General features: G+C 36.8%; 1 protein-coding gene across 2 annotated transcripts in view; it reads right to left on the reverse strand.

Moving 5' to 3' along the window:
* Positions 1–25,869, reverse strand: part of LOC124357261 (sarcospan) — a 61,480-nt gene that overhangs the window by 28,113 nt on the left and 7,498 nt on the right. The window contains exons 1-2 of one of the 2 annotated variants that reach the window (XM_046808843.1): positions 3,133–3,310; positions 2,031–2,263 (exon numbers count right to left, since the gene is read on the reverse strand). The exons of the other annotated variant lie outside the window; for it this stretch is intronic. Coding sequence (XP_046664799.1) covers positions 2,031–2,263; positions 3,133–3,197 — 298 coding nt within the window. The 5' untranslated portion in view covers positions 3,198–3,310. Of the gene's footprint in view, positions 1–2,030; positions 2,264–3,132; positions 3,311–25,869 lie in introns of those variants that run through there. 2 annotated transcript variants of the gene reach the window in all.

A 25,869-nucleotide genomic window follows, 5' to 3' on the forward strand; every position in this document is an offset into this window, starting at 1 on the left:
TTACTGTTTGGTACTTTAAACCATTTCAAACTTTCCAATTTTGGCCTACACAAAAATTATAGAGGGTGGCCATCGGTTTCTAGACTATAAGTTGAAATTAATATTAAAACATTCAGCAGTTAGCCTATATTAGTAAACGTAGGGTCATTCAAAAAAGTCCAGTGTTTAGTAAAAATGGTAGTAGAAGATGCTACCGCACAACAGGCTTTAAAGATTTGGCCCTAAAGACGCCTTCTGTTTACATAGCTGGATCTGAAAGTTTACCAAATTACTCTAAAATAATCTCGTTAACATTACTAGTAATAACGCATAACTATAACAGAGAAGGAATATAACGTAATCGAACCGCTTGAACATAAATCCCTATCCCAGAAGATTTTCGCCAGTCGATAATGATACCCACCCCTCGAGCTTAGAAGACCGTTATGAGGACTAAACACTTGATTGTCATTAGTTGATAATTACTATTTCAAGGCAGGAATACGCCACATCACGTGTCACAAAACAGGTGACAAGTGAAAATTCGTATACATTCGAAAAATTTCGTATACAAGGTTGTATATGCAACATTTCTTTGTTAACAAGTTCTGCGGAGTAGATAGACAGACAGACAACCATTAAGAAAAAAATTATAGGGTATAGGCTACAAAAGGAAATTGTGTCAGCCTCTTGGTTGATATGGTTCAAAGACGCTAAGCCAAATTCCAAGGTTGGACATGCACTATCATAGAACTCACTATCGTCTATGTAGAAATAGAGTTAGTGATATGGTTCAAAGACGCTAAGCCAAATTCCAAGGTTGGACATGCACTATCATAGAACTCACTATCGTCTATGTAGAAATAGAGTTAGTGATATGGTTCAAAGACGCTAAGCCAAATTCCAAGGTTGGACATGAACTATCATAGAACTCACTATCGTCTATGTAGAAATAGAGTTAGTGATATGGTTCAAAGACGCTAACCAAATTCCAAGGTTGGACATGCACTATCATAGAACTCACTATCGTCTATGTAGAAATAGAGTTAGTGATATGGTTCAAAGACGCTAACCAAATTCCAAGGTTGGACATGCACTATCATAGAACTCACTATCGTCTATGTAGAAATAGAGTTAGTGATATGGTTCAAAGACGCTAACCAAATTCCAAGGTTGGACATGCACTATCATAGAACTCACTATCGTCTATGTAGAAATAGAGTTAGTGATATGGTTCAAAGACGCTAAGCCAAATTCCAATGGACATGCACTATCATAGAACTCACTATCGTCTATGTAGAAATAGAGTTAGTGATATGGTTCAAAGACGCTAAGCCAAATTCCAAGGTTGGACATGCACTATCATAGAACTCACTATCGTCTATGTAGAAATGGAGTTTCGTACAAGTTTATCGTTTACATATGAAATCTTTCTTGGGATACCTTGCTCCAGAATACATTCACACTTTTATCATTATATTGGGTTTCATAGCAGTGCTTAAATAATAAAAGACAACAGTATTCTTTTTACTGTATCCTACACACCAAAAGATTATGTTGTTTGTGTTGGGATAGTTAGGGTATACCTGTTAATATACCACAAGTTAAAATATCATATTTGTTCACTCTCTAATATTGTCCTCCTCCGTAGACTAGTGGATATAGTCACGGCTCTCTAACTGAGAAATCACGGGTTCAAATCCCGGAGAGGTCCTATCATGCAGAAATAGCAGCCACAGTGTATTAAACAGGCTGACATAGCCGAGAGCTGAGGCTTTAAAGAGATAAAAAAAAATACTCTTTAATTTTCTCATTGTTATCTGAGACCAATATAAAAATGTTCGTTAACGTCCAGTCAAATCCCATGGAGTGACATGCACCATCATCGAGCTCGGTGATGGCTATACAGAAATGAAGCTTCATGTAAAATTTCGAACATTAAAACGTTTCGTATCGTGCTATCAGACAGCCAATGGATATTTCCCAGTCCCTCGTGTGTAGGCTTCGCTAAGACTCAGCCAATTACGATAACGAGCTCTCGAGAGCCTCACCTGTGCCGTTCCTGGAGAGCACGATCATGCGACTGTGCCGGAGCGAGTTGCGGGTGGGAGTGTGTCTGCCGGAGATGGCGGGGGCGGCGATGTTCTGCGGGACCGTGGTGCTGAGACAGTTGGCCTGGGAGGGACTCTTCAGCCGGTCCATGGGCACGGAGGGGTGGTAGGGCGAGTTGTTGGTGCCCACCGTCGTCAGGTTGCCCACAGACAAGGCGCCGCTGCTGTGGAGACTGTCAACACAGGGTTAGGGGTTGCTTTTGTGACCAGAGATAGATTCATAAGTTGTGGATGAGCACTAAAGGTGCACCACTGAAAATCATTTTTAAAACTTGAATTTGACTAATTCGAACGAACCTCCTTCACGTATGAAATTACAATAATTAGGACCCAACATATCGAGGAAGGTTTTAACTTGCTTCGGTCTGAGAGTTAAAAATATAAATAAATAAATAACCTCTATGTTCTAAGTATTGTATAAGTTCTGTTGTACGGAAATGTTAAATGAAAATACCTTAATTTCAATGAAGAATTCAAATGTTTTAAAATGAAGATTTTGTTAAGCTACATAACTCTGTTCTTTGTATAATTACAAAAACAAATAACATATTTCCACCAGAAAAAATGCAATTTATTAACGGAATAAAATATATTTAAATTTACAAAATAACGAAATTTCAGCCAGAAAAATACAGATTTTGTTCAACTCAATCTTGTGAAACATTTATTTAATAGACGTAATAACATTAGAAAAACGTTACTTATGCTTCAATAAAATAAAACATAAAAGTACTTAGTGAAAAATAAAATATTGTTCCTAAAGTGTTAATGTTTAAAATACTAGTACGTTTCTAATTAATTGAAATAAATATAATTATGGAACTAGGCTGTAGCAATTTTCATATTTGAGGTTCTAAACAAAGAATTAGACTTAATACAAATCTTTCATATTTTTATATATGTTGTATCTGTAAAATTTTAAGTTTCTAACTACATAATAATTACTCTAATTATGTTATGTTTGTAAAGTTTCCCCAAATTACGGGTTTTATGATTTGTTGACAATTTCATTAATTAATTGCTTCACAAAAGTAACCCCTACCTCCCCCCAGGTCTGAGGTTGTCGTAGAGACTGGCGGGGCGCTCGTGGGCAGATTCCATCTTCATCTTGTTAGTCACGAGTCACTCACTGTCACATGTCACGCACGCACGCACGATCACACTACGCACTCGCCGGCTCACACTGGCGGACTGAGCAGCTCAGCTGTGACTTTCTACCGTGCGGTGTGGCACCAGTGACGTACTGCTGTCACGGTGGGTGTGTATTGGCGGGGAGCGGGGGGGATACAACAACAATGGTTCATTGAGTAACTATTGTCAGCCATTTAACCGTAGTAAAGTATCAGGTAAGGCGCCAAGGCCTCATCATTATCCTGTTCATTACCACGCTGATCGCCTGTGTCTTTAATGTCTTCACTCACTGGGATTTAATAAGAACGTTGTGTGCTGTTCATACAGAGAGGGGGTTGACGGCATTTACTCTGAAACTAATGGTAATAGGATTTTAAATGTTTTAAACCCCACCGAAGTTGTACCACTTTCAAAACATAAACATCAAGATCTGCAATCTAATTCGAAGTTATGGAATTTAGTCGTGGCTTCATACACCAAATTGGCAGACCAATCAATCAGTCAACCATCACTAGAAATTAGGCCGTTTTGGCGGTAATTCTGAAAAATGAGCTAAAAAGGAAACCTAAAGTATCAAACGGATTTGTAATAAACCAAAGCGGAGTCACAGTATGGTTTCATGAAGTTAATCTAGAATGAACCAATAATAAAAAGGCTCACTCCCGTTCCCTCCTTTTTTGTTTCTGTCGTGAAGATTGCCATTTACTATTGGCCTCTGGTCAGTTCTAGGTGGTTGGTCGGCTAATGCAGACCTATTGTGACCTGTATTATGTAATTCAGTTTTTAGTGTTGTGGTTTGTTTTTATTAAGTGAAACACGCTCGGGTATTATTTTTTTTTAATATTTTAACATATACTGTAGTTTTTTTTAGGTTAGTTAATCACCTGAGGAAGAGATCAGATTGCAGATCTCGAAACGTAGTGTTACTAACTTTTTGTATCACAAAACAATGGGAAATGTCCGGAAAAGATTATATTTCCTTCACAATCATTCCATCGTCATAAACAAACCTTAAACAAAGAATAGATTTTAAATCAAATAAGGTGTTGCTTTTTTATATTTTAAGAACGGTGGGTTCTGTCAGAGAAAGATATAGCATTATTTTAAGTACACATGGTATATTGGCGCATATACCAGTAAAAATATTGGTGGACCACTTTTTTAGCAATACCTTTGAAAATTAATTTTTATTTTGAATACGTTGACTAAACCGGAAAATACTTACTAATTGAGTGAGGTCTAATTAATTAGCGAGAAATCAATTCGTTGTTTAAAGTTTGTTTTTGACGATGGAAGGATTGCGAAGGAACAGGTTTTGTCGAACACTTGCAAATGTTTAGTGCTACTAAAAGTAGCATTACCAAATTTATCGGTAAATTGTCCGCCGAAAGTGTGGACTGTGTGGCCTACACCAACAAACTCTCGTGAGCGTGATGTTGACGTAACGGCGGCGAATAGTTGTTTATCTCCACCATGATGGTGTAAACAATTTGTGGAGAGAAAGTGTTATTTGTTCTCTCCCAATATTTATGTACAATAACTGCTGGATTGATGAATCAAACTGCCTCGTTTGCTTGACGTATTCTGGGATACAGTAGATCGGTATACGAGCAATTTCATTATTTACATACTTCAAATTTTATCACTTGTATAATTACTATGATTTTCACTATGAATCGTCATAAGTTTAACAACATGTAGTTTTTATATAGTTTATTTACTGTTATTCCTTCATAGTATTTTTATTAATTGTTATTATTTCTTATGTTAATAACTCTCCTCTGGCTCTATGTTCTATCGCTATGAATTGTTTACTAGCCTTTACACTTTCCAGTCCCGTTACAGTAGTTGCCTATGTTGTTTACTAGTCATGCCTCCTTGTTGTATATTACTATTTACTCTCTGCACTGTTAGCTCCTAAAAGAACTTTAGTACATCTTGTCCATATTTATTTTTTGTGATTTCTGTATAAAATTGGCGTTTGCCGTTGAAGTTTCTAGAAAAAATATTCTTTAAATAAAAGTTTCCGAAATGGAGACAATTTTAATTGCTATTCTGTTCTTGTAATTTTTATCTTGGTTTTTATCTTTCATAAACCTTTCAACCCTTGCTTTGGTTTCGTTATATCGATGAAATATGTCTGCTTCACACAATGGAATGGAAAGCCTAAAAATGATTTTTTAATAAAGAAATATTTTGTATGTACTTAAATTACTTGGAAGATATCACAAATTCCAGTGACATTAGTTGACATAAATTTTTATTCAAGACTTCTAGAGACTTCAATTCTTCTTCTAGAAGAAGATTTCTACTAAACACTAAATTTCATACTGAAAATTATTATCAATATAAGTGATACTACCACATTAAAAATATATTCCGAAAGGTTTTGCTCTAAAAACCAAAAGTACATGCACGGATGAAAATGACCTCCAAAATTATAAGAAACACGGTCAAATAATCAGAGGTTATCTTTAAAATGTTATTGGAAAAAGTTTCTGAACGAAATAACAAAAATTATGTTACGTTCTCGAACACGTCTCATTTATTACTTATCCTAATTTATTATAGTAATTATTATCCCCAACTGTACTATAAATTTAATTCGATTTATTTAATTTACTTCCCAGCCTTACAAATTATTTACTCCAATAGTATTATATTATTAATATAATATGCATGCTCAATTAATCATCCTTATTCTACAAGAACCTTATCACTGTTTCAAAATATATTTCCATAAAAATGTATAATTTTAATTTTTGAATGTTTAACAATTTGACATTAAAATGTCCATGCTTGTCCAACAGACCAGTTTTCATTACACACCTAGTATATTATTTATTACGAGCACTTTTAATGTTTTACAACCTACTTATCCTCATACGCTACTTATATTTTTAAATATACGATATAATGTTTTTGAAACAGTTGTTGAAAAGTGACGAAATATCAAGTGATGATACAATCTATCAGTCCTTTACTGCCATGGTACCAAGATATGAGAGCAGAAGGGAAAAAGTAAATACAATCAGACTAAGAATAGGACATGTCACAGTGAACAAGACTCTTCATCTAATGAAACTTTATTTCACTCCTCTGTGCTTAAATTTCAGCGCATGAGTGAAGGAGACTGCGGATCATCTACTAACGAAATGCCCACAATTTGAGTATGCAAGGAACTCATGTTTCCAACAAATTAGGAAAATACTGGATGACGATACCTCAGAAAAACTAAAAAAGTTATATACTACAATAATACACCTTTTTAGCACTTTTTTATCTCTTTTATTTTCGTACAATGTACATTTAAAATTCTAGGAATTCATCAGTACCTGAAGATGAATTCCTAGAATTTGAAATGTAAATTGTACGAAAGTAAATAAAGATCAAAGAGTGTTAAAAAGGTTTATTATTGTATATATATATATATATATATATATATTTATCAAACACTTTTCGAGGCTAAATCTCTAATATACAAAAATTATCCAGTTTTGACGCAACATTATATAAGGAAATAAGTCGATATCTGACAACCTTCAAAAGAAACATATAGACTAATCGAGGAATAGTGATAGAAGGTAATCGCAGATGAAATCAGTGCAAAAGTTTTATTAACTAAAAATTGGCTTCATGGTGTAATTCCATGGTGTAAGGTATTTTTAGATAAGTAAAAAATGTTTTGTTTTTTATACGTAGTGAGTTTGTGGTGTTATGGTACGTAAAGTAAGGAGCTTTTGAATGTTGTTGATGATTAAAACGTCTTCTCGGAAGGAACCAGTCAGCCAAGACGAGACGTCATGCGTATTCAAATGTTGCCGCCATCAACGCTAACTGGCTGCGCTGTAATAGCGCAGTACGCGCCTTCTGCGGTGGAACTGCGCACTTATGATTCAGGCAATGACTAACTCAATTAGCACGTTTTATGGGTGTCGGGTGTGTTTACAGCTCTTTAGCACAGTGCTTTCTCAATGTAAATACAAAACGACTGAAGCAGAAAACCACGCAGTGCCAGTATTATTGTTTCAGTGTGTTTAGAGCTTTACTGACAATAACTTGTGTGTAGCACGTAAAAAACATTTGTCGAAGTTGGTTTTCAAACATACTTAGCTAAGAAAATATTTGCTTACATTTTGTGTCCAAAAAGTACGATTTTATATAATAAGTCTTAATGGTGACCAATTAATTTCTAGTGTATATGTCCATAAAACAATACTTTGTTTGTCTGGAATTATGGACGCCATATTTTGTTTAGTTTGAATCAGACGGCACAACGGTTAACGCATAGTTTAAAAAAGTTGAGTTCTATGATACAAACCATTGTTAAGAAAACACGATTTTTCCAGATATTATTTTACTAAGGTTCAGTGGTTCAGTGGTTGAGGTTACAGATTTTTAGCTGAGGAAAAGGCCAGATTGCAGATCTCGAAACGTTGGATTATAATAGTAACTATCAATGAACGATGAAAAGTGTTCGGAAAAGGTTATGTTTCCTTTACAATCCTTCCATCGTCGAAAACAAACTAAAAAAAAAAAAAAAAAAAAAACATTGTTCATACACATAGAGACCCGATGTACTTAGGAACAGGTGTCGAGTTCAGGCTCACTCAGGAGTACCAGGAAATGATTTTTTTTAAAGAGAAATCATGTTTTAGTTATTAAGGACTCTTCTTGATTTCGTGTCGTCCATCCACCTGAGCAACAACAAATCTTGATAGAAGTATCCTAGAGATTTGAAACTGGCTGTATAGGTTTCTTTTGGCCCAAAAACAATCGCTCTATTGATTTTATTGTCACAAACTAAACTGAGCTACCTGTGCTCCTACTATCGAAGTAATACTTCGATTGTGGTGTGTGTCACTCCGAGGGATTTTTTATTTTGTGTTAAAGAACTTTTATACATTGGTCTCATGGGCAACCAAGATGACCACGAGAAAGTAGCAGGATAAATAAACAAACTGAGTACAATCACATGGCAATTGAGCATGTAACATATTATAGAAATGTAGCCCGGCTAATAACTAACTACACGGTACCTCGAGCAAGATTTCTACTATACATTATGTATGAAACTTTTCTACGCAGACAATGATGAGTTCTATTATGGTGCATGTCCATCCATGTGATTTAGCTGAGCATTTCTCTTTCGTCTGCAGGAAGATATCAACTTTTACTGTTTGTATGATTGTTTGTCTGACTGTCTATCCACAAGGCATCTCAGAATGAAATGAGCTCTAGACTTGAAATTTTGAATGCAACTTCAGCGAAGTCTGTCAGGCGACCCTTGTTGAGTAGATGTTGAGAGTACTTTGATAAATAAAAAAGTAATGCTAAACTTAAACACATGTTTTACTTTATTAATGGAACTTGCTGTACCCAAACGAGGTAGTATTATAGTAATTGCTGCCTAACGACGGTCGGGTGTACTATGTGTGATTTCTCATCGATAAAGCTCCAGACATGGGCATCAGGCGCCGCCGTCTCGGCCTTTCATAGAACAGCTGTTTCCCACGATAGCCCCAAACACCAGGTGTGGCCCACCGGAATAGTTTGGTAAATACTGCCCAAAATAATCTACGTGCCAGACAACCGGCGGGTGCACTGCTAGAGTTCACTGGAGATTTTTAACATGCAGACAAGACCAAAAGTGGAGCTAATCGAAAGTATCAATTAGGAAGGAAACAGGATTTTCCGATCATTTGCCATTGTTCAGTGATACAAAAAATCAGTAATACTGATTAGATAAATGTTACTGATTTTTTTGTATCACTGAACGATGGCAAATGTCCGGACAAAGCCTCTTTCCTTCACAGTCCCCATCGTCAAAAACAAACGTCAAACAAAAAAAGTACTAATTAGGAATAGCACATCTGTGAAACTGATTGAAAATGTTTCTATTGACATTGGAATTCAGGAAGAAATGAACGAAAAATGAATTGAATTTGTGTCAGTGTTATGTTCACAAATGAAAATGCTTAAGAGACCAGATGTGAAATCTTCTAATATGTACTTGAGTTGTCTCAAAACCGTCAAGCACCATACAGGACAGAATCCATAAACGACGTATGTACCATGTAGCCTTAGGTATCATCAAGGTAATTTAGGTTTAAGTAATTAATGTAAGGATCTTAATTAATAACACCATTTTAAGAGTTTTACAGTGATCAGCTTTTGTGCCTTAAAGCCACCAATTCCTGACTAAAACAAACTCCACTATGAGCAACTTGAAAACTGTGGCACTATGACACCTTCGGATAATGGTTTTGTATTTAAAATGTTACGTTTTCAAATCTTTTGTTAAGCGTACATTGTGAAGTACTGGTCAGCTTATTGTTTCCGCTGGTTTGATAATTCCATCATCATTATCTCCAGTAGGAAAACACAAGACATCTGCAATTCAATGCAACAGATGTCCATGTTATTGAGTTTTTGAGCATTATCAATCTAAAAAAATGAACTGAAAAAGTGTTCGCAAGTAAACCTCTCAATTTAAAAGTTGCTAATCGATGATCAATTCACAGCGGTTCTGAGCTTCGAGAAGACAATGAGGCGAGCAAAAGCTTCGACACCGGTGGCCTAATTTGGCATCTGAGGATTGTTTTTACAAAAAAGGAAAGGCTTATCCCTTTTTAAGCATTTTTCTGTCCGTCCTCATGGGCCACTGGCCTGTGCGAGGATCTTATCAAACTGAATGAGGGGGGAGTCGATACAGTATGAGGTTGATGGTACTGATAACAAGTGCAACTGTCACAGACAGGATCTGAACCTGCGCTATCTCTAACTCAGACCCAAAGTCCAATGACTTAGACCATCGGCGCTCCTGGGCATTATACCGCCAATGAGGAGCCAACAAAACTGCAACAACCATCGAGCAGTTCTCAGCTCGTGGATACTCACACATACATACTCACACTCATACATTGTACCGTTAGTTAGTTAGATTTTATATAATGTAACATAAAGTCCTGCACGGGTATAATATTTTCTGAACGATAACAGATAAAGAAACAAGATTTGGTATCAATACTACACCTAAAAATCTACTTTTTGAAGGAACTATCAGTTTTCTGTAATATCATGGGGACGTCCCGCAAGGAGTCAGAAGGAAATCTTAAATAGGAGCATAGGTCAATATGGACATATTTTAAAGGGCTTATCTAGCAGAGTTTAATGCCGCAAACCGCACTCAAAAAGATTTGATCCTACAAAATGGCGGCTGTTCAAAGATTTTACTTGGTTACATTTTATTAGTAGCCATAACCCCAGTAAAGCAAAACTGCAACCAAACGAATACTGCAGCTAACTACTACATTATGCTTGTCAGTTGTACAGAAGTGAATTATGACATTAGTTATCCTCAAGGGTTACAAATTTGGTCCTAATATATTGATAACGGGGAAAACCTGATAACAGTAACAATTAGAAATCTCAGCGAACTATGACGATCGGAAACACTTCCTGTTTTCATAAAGTGTTGAACAGTTCTCCCTACAGTTGTTCTAGAAATTGGCTGCCTCTCGTGAAAGTAGTCATTAAATAAATGGCATGCTTTCGTGTGATCGTCTGTTATTTAAATAAGAAGTGTTATACGTTCACGTTCGTCAAGCGACATAGTGTAGTTAGGCGAACTACAAGCAATACGACAAACTCTTTTGTACTAAAGCGCACTGATAAAATGGATGGACAGCACTACTAAAACAAGAAAACTAGAATAGCCTACTATGAATAGACTGGCTAATAGGAAAGTCCTAACTGCGACCCAAAGATAAGAGATTTCTAATTGTTACTGTTTCAGGTTTCCACAAGTTGTGGCGTCGTCCTTCTGACGAGCACATGGTCGTCATAAGTTTTTGTCTCATTAAAGGGCTAATACCGTCGCGAATTTGTTTTAGGCGAGCTCACGTATTATTTGAGTAGATGGCTACCACTTTCATAACTTCTACTCCTCTTCTATAATTACCGACTAGAAATAACCCTTCTTAGGACTACAGCTTCAATGTCTCGTGCCAAGACGCCGACGCCCGGGTCTACATATTGCGTCTAAAGGGTTAGTCTACATATTACGAAGGGAAGTAAAATCTTAAAGTTTTATAAAGTAAAATATCGTAGGCATAATTCCATAGAACATTGGATATTTTAGGCAAACCTATCAGATATAAATTTTTAGTTCTTGTACTCTAATTGGCAGCAACGTGGCAAGGTGTACATTTAATTTACCAACTAAAAGTGGTGCTTGTAAGTTTCGCTGATTAAATTGAACTTGTAAGTAAACTTTGCAATTCGAGTATTTATTACTACGACCAGAAGTCACCACCCCCATGTGTTACCGTCATTCGGTACAATATTTCGTTTCATTCTTTCTCACAGTCAATCACGAGTATCAGGGCCAGAGGATGTGATGTTTTTACAAAGAGGCGAGCAAAGCCTTCGACGCGGGCGGCCTAATCTGCCGACCTGAGGATTGTACCGGTAATGAGGAGCCAACAAAACTGCAACAACCGCCGAGTCGCCGCCGCGGCTAGCAGCGGTTCTCCTTGACAACTGGCCCGCGCCCTCGCCTCCCACGCGGGTCCGGCGGCCCGGGGCGTCCTGCAGGCCTCGGGACTCGGCAGGACATCGCGGACTACAGGCCGGAACCCGGAGATTATTGTAATCTCCTGAGATAACCGACCAGCGAGAGTTGGAGGCGGGAACCATCACAGTTAACTCCGCGTGACTTATAATCAAACGTGTGGCCATGCGGTGCGTGTGTGGGAGAATCCGTTACTGTTGGTCTGTGTGTGGGTCTTGTGTAGCGTTGCCCTACGCAAGGGACAGTTGGTTTTGAGTAATTCTAAGTACCTTCAGTTTTTAACACAAAACTTTACGACAAGAAGGAATTATTCTGACTTAATGGTTCTCGAAACTGTCGACAGTTTGAAGAAGCTGTGAAATCAGAAAGTATCAGCTTAATCAACGATGCCATACGTGGGGTGAATATATTTTGAAGCTATTACGCATATCAGATTTCAACATTAAAGGTATAAACAGAAGTTGAATTTCTAATTTGAAATCTTCTCATTGAAGTCTGGTTAAGGGCTTGCGATTATAACAGTAAGAAGAACCGTTGAGGATATTCTAAGAACCAATTCAGTTCGCCCTATAGATTAATTCTGAATTACACTCTTTCTGATTTCTTTTTGACGAAATAATTATTCAACAAGTGGCAAAACGTAATTGGACTGCAGGTTTCATGTAAAATACGCTGCAGTAAACTTGCTTGCAGTAAAGGCAGTCTGCAGAATTGGATTATCTGTAAAGTAGTGGGTGTCTTACCAGAACTATTGAAATACCGAATGGAGATTATGTAGTTTGTAGAGATCATCATCAATTTCGTACATATTTTTGGCTGTAGTGTTCAAAATAACGATTGCATTAGTGATCGTTCGTGGGAATTCCGTGCACAAGGTTAAAGAACAAAACATGTTCTTATCCAAGAATATTATGTGAATTATTGTGGCAGTCGGAGTGTTATAAGCCAAATTACTTATCCATGGAAACCCAATTTTACTTTCGCTCAAGATGAATAATTTAAGTTCCATTCACTACAAGCAAACAAACTATTTCTGTCTCGAATTGTCGTACTTAAATTGCTCTCGTGATGTCTCGCTCGGAATGGTGCTTTACTCAATTGCGTCCACATCATCCAAATGGCCGGTTTCTCTCGGGAATCACGGGCCGAATGTGTTTTTGTTGTGGAAGCTGCGAGATTACCGGATGGCGCCACGACCTGCCAGCTTCGTGAGTCAGAAGAGGAGATTGTGTTTTTGTTAATGGGAGGCACCGAGGGGAGCGTACACAAAAAAGCAACACATCCCGACTTGGGCGTGCTGTCATTAACTGACACAACACATGCAAACACATCACAACGCATATATTCGGCTGTGTACTACCTTTTCTTTTATTGTCGTCTGAAGTTGGGTCTAGCTCTTTCTATTTGGGAACCCCTAATAGTCCCAATGTCTAAGTTAAATTATCGTTGCTCATTGGTTCTCAAACCTTTAGCATTTTATTAAAGAGCAAAACACATATGAAGAATAGACATTTTAGTAAGAAATAAATGAAGAAATTAATAATAGTTTATAACCTAGAAATTTTATTAGAAAGATCGATTATTATGAGCACTAAAACTTAAAATTAGTTAATTTTTAAATTTTTTATTTAGTCTTTCTATATTAAATTATTATTACGCCAATGGCGTAGTGTAGCAGGTACGGCGGTCGGTTATCGCAAAATAACCAGATCAAGCAACGTCGAGCGTGGCTGCTGCTTGGATGGGTGAACGCTGAGCGATCCTGTCCTTGCAAGCAGCCCGCCTGCCCGGCCATTGGTGGTGGTTCGAAAGTCACCTTTAAGCCGTTGGTCCCCAGGTTAAGTGTTAGAGAGGGCTTCTTAGCCCTAACTTCGCCTGGTAATATAAGACATTCTTTACTTTACTTTTTTTTAATTATGCTTTACGATAACGACGATCTACGTTTCCGGTTTAAACAACGTGAAAAATTGCTTTCACAATTTAATTTTAAAACATTTCGGCTGCGATGTGGAAGCATCTACAGTCAAATGATTGTTGACCTGGAATGTCAAGTAATAAACATCCTCTTATACAGTTGAGAGCTGTGTTCTATTCCTATTGGCAGAAACGTAACCAATTAATTGCTGCAAACAGTAATGGATATGGTTTTTTAACACAAGCTGCAAGCTTTTTAATAATCTGAGACTTTTATTTGTTAAAGTTATAGTTTTTTTATTATTCTAAGGGTACTCTTATTACCTCTGAGTAATTATAGGCCTATGGAATGGTTGCAAATATTAAAGGTAGTTTTAATTTAATGTCTGATGACTGGAAATGGTTCGCAAAGTAAGACCAGAATATTTAAAGAATTTAACGGTTTAAAACGGGATTTTAGATAGTCGGAATGCTATATAATATTTCTCCCGGATTTCTTTAAAATCCCGACTATCTATAACATACTGTATAGTTGGTAAAGTCCAGTTGACAAAAAGCTTCTATAAATCACCGATACAGATTTTGTTACAATACAAGTACGTACGTACAAACACTTTCCACACTGGTACGTTCTCCTAATCAAGGTGGGTCAGATACTACCTCCTTTTCTAGATAACAAGTGCGATGTGTAAAATAAGTGGAACATCAATAGTTTAAAATTGCGAGATCAGTTGGGGGTAATGAAATGAGCTTAACAAGTTTATTCAAACATTTCCATATCACAATAAAAGAAGGATCGAATAACGGATTTATCTCAGTAGTTAAATATCGTGATGGGAGAATGAAGATACTTATTTATACATAACTCCTAATTATACGTACAGTGTAAGCATATCCAAAAATTTCTAGGGACTGTGGAAGGAACGACCGTAATCATCCAGGTAGATAATTTTTATTTACTCTCTGAGGCACAAGTAGCTTCAACACAAGAACTATCATTCTGACAAAATACCAAATTTTCTTCCATTTTAGCAATATATTTTCCAAAATATACTTTTATTCAGGAAAAGTCACAACTCTCTTCGGTGGTAACATTGGCCCTGACCATCCCCAATATCTACGTCAAACTATGTGAAGAGACAAACTCTACAGCAATTCCACAACCCACAAAAGTATCAACCAATGCTGAATCTATTCAGATATCTACTCTGTGAGTGTTCTCCCATATTCGACCATCGACACTTTATTATAATCAACGGCTTACTTTCAAAAAAGAAAATTCTTCCCATCCCACTCCTTACATTCTGTAGCCAACAAGAACACCTCCTCCATCATTAACGTTAGAGTGGGTTTTAGCTTAAGAGCTTAAGCAAGACTGCCCACGCCTCAGTAATCTCTAATTACATAATGGAAACCTTTTTATCTCCATCTCTGTTCTCGTAATGCTCTTCAACACCAAGCCTCCAAACCCCTGAAGGGTATACACGCTTTTATACCTACACATTATCAAAATTCCTCCCACTGCTGAGTTAAACTCGATGTCCATGATTTCGATCGACTTTACATCTAGGCTCATTTAAAACCAGATGTTAACAATTATAAAGTACTCACGTCGTAACCTTTTGACCCCGTAAACATGAATCCTTTTATGACTTTAATATGTAAAAAATAATTCAACATATTGAACGCAATAGGCTCCGATTCAGCCTTCTCCATCTTTAAGTCCTCCTATCAGCTATGAAATTGATATTTTATTTCTATCGTTAATTGAAACATCATGTTAATTTAAACTTCTAATGCACATCAAAAGACAAAGCAAACATAGCCGCGTTATTAACTTAACAATATAATTCTAGTAGATTCTGCTCTCTTCCAAATATCTTAAATATCCACAACTGAATGCTCGGATTACAATTCTCTGGTAGGTTTTCGAATTAATCTAAACCATCCAGACGCATCTTTAAAACATACTACTCCTCATATATAGGGTTTTTAATCTGTAACTGTGTTTCTTAAACTTAGAAGGAAAATTCGCTGAAGAGCACTCCCGCTAATTTTAAGAATATCCCTCATCTGGATCGATATCTTTGTACCTATTTATTGAGTTGCCCTTGACAGCTCTCTACTTTTTAAATAAAACGGGGCCATTAACGACCTTTTGTAATTTTTAAAAACTCATCGTGAGCCAAAACACCCGTCCAGGTTGGCCCAGAAAAGAGTAGATACAGCCGGAATCTACAGTAGTCACGACCACTCGCTGAATTTCACCTCAATATCCAGTATGTGAATCCAATTAAAGTGTTGCAATAGATTTTGGATTTGGAAAATATTTTTTATGTTACATTCATAGCTCTTTAAGATAACTTCCCTGAATAAAATAAAAAGTAGAAAATCAATTTTGATTACTTCTTTTGAAATTACAGGCATTTAAATTTGGCAATTTTAGCCAAATGTGGCAATTCTGGTAAATTGCAAAATGTGTTCCTAAGCGCTAATTTTGATAACAGTCGGACTAGTTTGGCAAATTCTGTTTGTAAAATATTCGTTTAAATCCGAGGAAGGTTTGTATGATGGAAGCAAGATTAGAAAAGTTCGGGAAAATGGTAGTATTTGTGTTATATAATTCAAATTTAAAATTACACTAAACAGCGGTTGAAACTTTCAGCTGAAGTTCAACAAATTAGTTAAAACATCTGTTGACATTTATTTAAATTCTATAAAAAAATTAAGTGTACTTAATTTAATGCAGAGTAATGAGTAATTTAATGCAGGTAACAAATGATTTAACCGAGTTAAACTCTGATACTCTCTTCTGTTTACAGTAAATTATTCACAGTCTCTGCTTTTCGACTGTGGAATGATCTCCCGGATCATATCAGAGGTATTCATAGTCGGTAATGGTTTCAGGGGGTGCTTAAGGACCATCTGTTTCGGGCCTCTTCGGGTTGACGATTTTGTGGCAGAGAGCGTGGGACGATGGTTTTGTATGAATGGTGATCAGTATGAATGTCTGGTTATTACCTTCCAGTATTTTTTTTAATTTTATTTTTTATTTTTTTATTATTTCAACGGCATAACCATTTTAACAAGTAAGTTTCAAAACAATAGAATACATGATGAAACAAATAGATATGAATAAATTGTAAGATGCATAACAAGAAAGTATAAATAGATAACAAGTAATGTGTAACAATAAATAGATAAATATTATAACAATAACAAAGAAAGATGCTTAACAAGAACGTTGCAAAATAAGAAATGAACTATTATGTAGGTAACAGTTTTGAAAAACAATAATAAAATAAAAGACTGAGACACAACACAGGCACGGTAGGTGTAGAGACGAGCCAATAATAATAATAACAGCTGCAGTGATGCAAGCCGGCTTTTTATTGCAGATTTGGATGCGTTAAAGATGTCGAGGGTGGATGGAATGTTGTTCCCTAGCCGCTGAATCCTCAGCATTGAGCCATTTGCTGCATAAGAGGAGGAAGCTGCGACCTTGGTGAAAGAATTCATGGCTCTGGTTCCAAACGATGCCTTGAAGTTGATTTTTTCTAGAAGGTCAGGGCAGTCCAACTCAGCGTTGATCAAACGGTAGAGAAACATCACATCCTGAATACAGCGTCTAGAACTGAGTGATGGTATGTTCAGGAAAAGTAGCAATATCTTGTATGGGGACCTCTGTGTGTCTATAATCAAGACGAACCCCAACAAGTCGCAAGAAACGTCTCTGTATCTTCTCAATATCATCCACAAGGTAGTGCTGTTGCGGTGACCAAACGACGCTGCAGTACTCGAGATGGGGTCAGTTTTTATTTTATTTATTTATTCATAATTTCATGAAGAACCTTCTGTATGTTTTTCTGTAAACAATAACTGATGATGCCCTAACCGGCGAAAGCGCTTTAAAATAAACTAAAATTGTGGAAGAATAAAAAACGTCTTTTGTACTAAGAACCTTCTTTTAATTTTATATCAATTAAATACATTTTAGATTACAATTTTTGGATGTAACACAGTAATGTAGACAATACGATGGCTCTGTTTTACACTAATAGTATCGCTTTTAATTTATGGTTAGGTGTAAGAGAGGACTTAATAGTCCTAACCTCGCCAATTGAATATGTTTTTCTTTGTGTTCAATAAAGACATCTTTCGTTTAATTTAATTGCCCACTCTTTACCGTGAAATCTGAAGTAATACGTACCTTACGTATCACAACTTACATTAAATTGTATAGGACTCTATCACCACTAAAAACACCATAAGTGATTTTACTAAAGAAGTATGAGAACTTCAATTCTCAAAATGGCGTTCGAATCCAAACAACTAGTAAATACGCACATAAAAAAGACTTTTAGTACTGTACGAACTAAATGGTCAACCATTAATATTAACCCTTTAGAAACATTACAGTAATTATGAGCATATACGAGTACGTGCCTATGCTGTATGAACCAGTATCAAGAATATATTACATCGATACAGAAATAATTATATTTGCCCCTAATACCTATAATGAGTTCTGTTGCACAATAAGTTAGTTGCCACACGACGAGTGTCAGTTTTACTGTGTGGACGAGAAGAAATTTACAATCTCGGTGTGTGGCTGGCCTTAACTTTCTCCAAGCATAAATAATCTCCAAAGCACACTAACAACTTGCGTTAACAGCTAAGACACTGGGGCTGTTTAATTTACAAGTCCATCACTCAAGAAGTAGACGCGCAAGTTGCCGACAGTGTAATCGGGACTAATTGCACCGGTAGGGAAATGATTTAATGTTTTTATAAACGTGCACGCTCACGCTATCCGTGGACACTCGCGGAGATTGAGGCAGGTCGTGTATCCGTGGGTTTCCCTCCCACAGAGGATGGAGCGGAATGTATAATTAATGGAGCGCGCGCAAGTGCACACTGGGAGAACGTATCGCACTGTTTCATGCCCGAGTTAGCCCGGTAATGCTAATGGCCGTACAAGAGTGCTAAGTGAACTACCAAAGTGTTGGTGATTTCTGAGATTTGGCGGCGCATTCGGCTATTGTGAGACAACGAGCTATTTCTGCAAATAATATTGGTAAAAGTGTATAAAATGTTACACTCGTACTCGTGTAAACTCGTACAGTGCTTCATGGGCACCAGCAAAAACCACCGCAGTGATTTCAGAATACCAATATTACAGATTGCCATTTTAAACGGTAAACCCAAGTGGCCAACGCGTTTTATGTAGATTTCGTAAACAAAACCATCCTATTATAATTTATTATTTTCATGGTAGCACTTACCAAACATTTCTGCATAACTTCACCGAAATGACTCTCAAATTTCAAAACCACGCCCCATTCAAAAGTATATATGTCACAACCATTGTGATTAGTCAGCAATTGTATAATGACTGGTTATTATGCACAATGGCCAAATTCACTAGTGATAAGTTAATTACTATAACAACTATAACCAATCATTGTACATAATAGCCAACATGATTTAGCTAAAGTAATAACAGTCTTAGTTAAAAAGCTAGGTTAGTTTACTCGGTTAGGCTAGGTTAGCCGAGGTAAGGTAATGTTTGGTTAGGTTAGGTTAGGTTATATTAGTTTAGATTAGGTCAGGTAAGTTTTTGGTTTAGGTTTACTGATATTTTCATTAGAATGAATAATGGTTGGATAAATAATAAAACAATTAAAATAATTATAATAGTATAAAAATTATAAGTATAATTACAATAAAAAAATACTAAACAATGATTAATTACTTTGGCCAAAATCACTAGCTATTATACATAATTAATTATACTAGATATTAAAGTAGATATTGACGTAAACAAGTCGACACTGGTATAAAAATGATCTTATAACATATCTTACATTTGTTGGTACGCCATTTACACTTTAAACAAATTTACATTTCTATTATTTATGGATCTATAGGAAAATTATAAAGTCTTCTGGGATTTTTGTAACATTTCCTGAACCCTTTATAAATACACTTCTTATCTCGATCTATTTTCGATGTATCGATTACGTGTGAATATTATAAAAAGTGTTCGATATTACGAAGAACTGGGGAAAAGATGCTGAAACAACTTGGTTCAAAAACTGAGCATATCAAATATCTTTTTTTTTTTAGGAAAGGCCGATTTAAAAAAATCCTTTTCCTGCCCGTCCTTGTAGCCCACTGCTATATGCCGGAGGAGGATTTGAACCTGCGCTATACTCGTATTTAATTAAGACCGCTCGGCGATTGGCACTCCCATCTTTGCTAAGAACATTGGATAGTTTAGTTCACCATTTCGTTCAAATATTGTGGACTTGCAAATTGTTAACAAATTCCCAACACCATTCTTTATAAATCTAAGCAAAATTAAAAAAGGAATTTTGGAATTCATACAAAAATTCCTAGACTTATTGTTTTAAACAGAATGTTTGTATCTAAAATGGTTTTGAGATATTGAGTACATGTAAATCTCAAGGGAAATAAATTATTAGTATACAAAATGAACCTAACTTCCGACTGAGTCGGAAAGACCATTTAATTGATAAAGTTTGTTTGATATTTAATAGAGAATGTTAAAACATTAAAGGAATTACTGACAATTAACTTATCGTCATCTCAATATAAAATGTTCCACCCAGATATACTTTCAAATTTCCTACTCTCAAGATGATGTCTCAAACCTTGTAGATTTATGTACCAAATACCTCAACATAAAAATATTTCACTGCTCCTGAAGGAATGTTTCATATTATATGTTCATCAGATTTGATCGAACATTAATATGATATAGAGTAAGTCCAATCCAACATATGTCATAAATTATTCCTTCCGGCTTGTCGGAAGTAAGGAAGATTTCACAAGTTGGTTCATTTCGAAATATCTAGCTGAAGATGCATTGCTAGTTTAGAAGGTTAATTTATACTGCACTCATAACACAACTGTAAAGGTTCTTATACTATTTCAATCGTAGCACTTTCATCGCTGCAATTATTTAGAAAACGTCTTTTTAAACATATAACTGGTAATGGTTTCGATGGCACTGTAAGATTCTTAAAACTATGGATTAACGACTTTGAGCATTCAGCTGAAAATTTTCATAATTAAAGTATATAATGAAAAATTGTTAATTGTACTTTCTCGGGGTCCTACTTTATATAAAAAACTATGCAAATACAAACAATGTTGTGAATAACCTGAGGATAATACAATGTTTCATTCTTCTCTACAAAGCATAATAACTTAGTTATATCTATCCCTTTTGCACCCTTTCAACAACCGCCACTTTCAAACCTTATGAGTAAAGAAACATTAGTTACAATAAAAGTTGTCATTTTTTGTTTATGTTAAAAAGTCATTTAAAAACATGTTTCCATTAAAGAGAATGGCCACCATCTATAAGATTTTATTTTTTCACGCTAGATAATGTTTTGTGCAATGCTATTATTATTTACTATTTAAAATGTTGTAGGGGTGCTATCTTGTAACCTAATGAGATATCAAAAACATGCAAGAAGAAACATTGTGCAAATGAACTGAGAACTCTGAAACACGTTTTTTCTTTTGATATACCATATCCAATAACTTAGATAATCTTTTTTCTAAAATTTGATATGTTCAATAGATGTCCAAAAATTGTGCCTTGGCTATTATAAAGGCTAATTTAATGTATGAGGTTTCTCCAAAAACTGTGGCACTCAGGGCGTGGCGGTTCCCACTGTAGTCCTAATTCCCTAGGAATTCCCGCCTGAGCCAGATGTGATGACAAGTTAAGGCGCCAACGGCTGTCAACCAGAAGGCGTGAGTGACAGGAGGTAGGTGTACGCCAATTTCAACCAAAGCACTTCGGAAACAATGCGCAGAGGCGAGAGCTACAATTCCACTAGGCCTGGCCAGGTACACTCTAGCCTATGTACCGTTCTTCCACTTCTGGCCCACTTGCAGGCTCGAGATGAAGCTGACAACTATTGGCAAATACATTTGTGACATAATTTTCTTTCGGTTGTTATGATCATTTTATAAACTTACCCAAACTTTACTCCTTACTGTCATTCTTATGTTTTACCAGGTCAAATGAGGAACTCCACATTGTACTGTTGATATAAATCGACCATAAATTAAGCCAAAGAAATGCAAATTCCTATTGTTTTTAGATTTCGACGAGGCTTTTTCATAGCTTTCTGTTTTGTTTTGGACTTCTAGAATCTGGAAAGTACTGTATGCAGACTGTTCCCCGAGTCCCTACCACCACCCCTGGTTACAGACCAAGGAACTTCTTAATCGGTAACTGGTGTTGGTGATGTGTTGTCACACATCAATTGCGAGTACACAATTCAACATAGAGATTACAAAGCAAATAAACATAGAGTACTGATTTATAAAACTATAAAAAAAATACATGTCAGAATTAGGCATGACACCGAAGACGTTTTGGCGAAAAACATTAAATTAGAACTGGATCCTCTTTTGGCGAAATTATGAGACATTATCTCTCAATCATTTACTTATAAGACCCATTTAACAAAAGTGAAAAAATACAGATGGATTATTAGTTGAATTTAATGTGGCACCGATCTTGATTTGGGTAGTTATTTAGTTCGTTAAGCCAGACACGAGGCCTCTGATTGATAAGATTGATATTATTGGTGTAGAGCATTACCTCATCGCCGACTATTATCTTCTAGATCACACAATAAAGAGCCGTCTTGGCCCACTTACAAAAGGACGGGACTTATCGAAATCAAAGTGATAACTGATAAGACTCACATAACGCAGCTATGGCGGGAAGGGTTGATTCATTGTGAAGAATACGTTTTGTGCAGAAAACTCCACAGTGTTAGAGTTCATGTCTAAAACATTGTAATGCACTCAATTGTGCAACTGATGAGACAATGAGAACACCTCTTTAATTGACAAACATTTGATTGTGTAGTCTAGGTATCTCTGATGTCGAAACGATGCAAAGATTTCATTTTGAGCTAATTAGCCGGCGTTTTTTACCTGTTCAGACGAACATAAATCCAGATTTCAGGAGTTAAAACACAACATTCACATCAATTTGACAACATTTTGCACCACATAATATTTGAAACTGAAAAAATGTGTAGGCCAGCAACGAATTCGGTGACATTACTTGTCGCATGTTACATAGTACATTAACTTTGAGTTGCTCGTCGTCGACAAAAAGCAAGGCTCGTGCCGTTGTACACTGACTTTGAGTTGCTCGCCGTCGACAAAAAGAAAGGCTCGTGCCGTGGTACACTGACTTTGAGTTGCTCGCCGTCGACAAAAAGCAAGGCTCGTGCCGTGGTACACTGACTTTGAGTTGCTCGCCGTCGACAAAAGCAAGGCTCGTGCCGTAGTACACTGACTTTGAGTTGCTCGCCGTCGACATAAAGCAAGGCTCGTGCCGTGGTACACTGACTTTGAGTTGCTCGCCGTCGACAAAAAGCAAGGCTCGTGCCGTGTTACACTGACTTTGAGTTGCTCGCCGTCGACAAAAGCAAGGCTCGTGCCGTGGTACAATACCTTTGAGTAGCTCGCCGTCTACAAAAAGCAAGGGTCTTGCCGTAGTACATTGACTTTGAGTTGCTCGCCGTCGACAAAAAGAAAGGCTCGTGCCGTAGTACACTGACTTTGAGTTGCTCGCCGTCGACAAAAAGCAAGGTTCGTGCCGTGGTACACTGACTTTGAGTTGCTCGCCGTCGACAAAAGCAAGGCTCGTGCCGTAGTACACTGACTTTGAGTTGCTCGCCGTCGACATAAAGCAAGGCTCGTGCCGTGGTACACTGACTTTGAGTTGCTCGCCGTCGACAAAAAGCAAGGCTCGTGCCGTGTTACACTGACTTTGAGTTGCTCGCCGTCGACAAAAGCAAGGCTCGTGCCGTGGTACAATACCTTTGAGTAGCTCGCCGTCTACAAAAAGCAAGGGTCTTGCCGTAGTACATTGACTTTGAGTTTCTCGCCGTCGACAGTTTCACAACGGTTTGTTGACACAAGGCGCTGCCGCGTACAAAAAGCACGGCCGTGCCGTAGATGGACAGATTACCCAACTCGCATTGTCGATGCTGAGCGTACGTCTGTTGAGCAACTAGCCCACATATCACTGACTGTTATCTCGTCTTGTCCACCTGTTTATGGAGTGATTACCTCATGTCCAGGGCCCACTAGCTGAAAACAATGTATTCTGTAAATCAGTAGTGACGTAAAGACAGTGATAACAAAACATGCATGAGTGTACCTAATTATTTACATGTATTAAAGTTGGTATAAATTGTAAACCAAATACAATTGGAGACCAAGAGAAAATTACAATTTTCTTATAAGTCTAAATTAGACCAAATTAAATGTTGAGTTATAAAGAAACATTTACCGCACTACCATCAAGATAATTGTCACAAAACCAGAATTGACCACGTGTTACAGTTAAGGAACGTTACAATGTGGGGAATTCTTAACTGTACCTTGATTTAAAATGATATTTAAAATTATATATACCAAGTATCATTACTGCCTTTAATAACTGAAAATACTGTTTACAGTCTGAAAATCCTCGTGTTTAATTTTTTTGTTAAGTTTAACTGGAAATCTCAAATCAACTTAAAATCAAATTCAGTTGAGCTACGGGGTCCCGCAGGGATTAATTCTCAGTCCAATTCTATTTTTCATATACGTCATTGGGTAATCATTACTGCATGGAAAAGTCGCGCAGTATGCTATTGATACGAGTCTGTTGAATTTTAAATTCAAAATCTCTCTAGGAAGAACAGAATTTTGTTGTTAAAATTAACAATTTGTGTTCAACATTTCAACAGTCTCAATCTCAAAACAAACACGTCAAAATCCAATGTCATAAACTTTGCTCTACGGCCTGTAGACTCAGAATTTGCCCCGCCCCAGCCATCATGTTAGCAGATTCAATTCCTTGGAGTACACCTAGATCGAGGGTTGACATGGAATGACCACATTGACCATGCTTGTGTCGAATTATCCTCAGGCATTTATGTTTTGAGGTCTTTATATAAGTATTGCCCGACTCAGGTTCTGATGACGGCGTACTACCCTCCCCCCCCCCCTTACCTACGGAATGGTATTGTGCAAACAACTTGTTAACGAGAAATTACGATCCAAATAATATCCATTTGAATTTCAAAGTCTTATAGAATTTTCTTCAAAATAATGCAGCTGTTGACTTTACCAAGTCTCTACATTTTCGAAACAACTCTGATCTGTATGTCTAAATGTGCCATGAAAACTGGCCAAGACTTCCAGAGGCAGAGGAAACTACCTAACTGGTAGACACAGAACGGTGGTTTATGAACATCTGCCTAATGGGTTTAAAACATGCTGCAATACTCAAGGTGCTGAAAACTCGTTTGAAACGCTTTTTAGCGTCACAAGCACTTTATAATCTTACCGAGTTTTTGCCATTTGACTTGGAGATCGCCCAATAAGGAGTTTGACTTCGGCGCTGTAAGGGTAAAATGGACCTACACCTCCATTGGAATGGAGTGATATTGAAGACCCAGATCTTAGAGCTTTGAGGTTATTGAGACTTATAAAACTAAAGATCTGGTGTGATGCTGTTGATCCTAACTACGAACCGAGGACATGCAGCAAAGAACCTCATATTATCCGGTTGAACTAAGTGTCTTGGTTCGTGATTTAGGCCTATCTAAACAACAAGCTGAACTTTTAGGTTCCAGGTTACAAGAATGGAATCTTTTAGAAGAGAGCAGAAGCATAACTCCCTTTAGAAAAAGAACTGTTGCATTTTCAGAGTTTTATAAGTTGAAATGCAGTTTGTGTGGATGTTTTGATATTGAGGGTGTGATGAAAGAGCTTAAAATAAATCATCATCCGAAAGAATGGCAAATTTACTGTTCTAAATTCTGTCGGAAAGAAGTGTTTCCTCACAATGGAAATGAAAAACCATCCATTCCAGTGACCTATTCAGTCTTAAAGAAAGAAACTTATGATAATATGGAAGCCATTTTTAAACTAATAAAATATGAGCAGTCTAAATGATACATTAGTGGTGACTTAAAAGTTATAGCTATCATCATGGGCCTACAGAGTGGCTTCACAAAATACTCTTGTTTCCTATCCTTATGGATAGTAAAGCTACTGGTCAGCATTTTGTGAAGGAAAATGGCCAGAAAGAAC

This window comes from Homalodisca vitripennis, chromosome 1 (genome assembly GCF_021130785.1).
Source record: "Homalodisca vitripennis isolate AUS2020 chromosome 1, UT_GWSS_2.1, whole genome shotgun sequence".
Taxonomy (NCBI): domain Eukaryota; kingdom Metazoa; phylum Arthropoda; class Insecta; order Hemiptera; family Cicadellidae; genus Homalodisca; species Homalodisca vitripennis.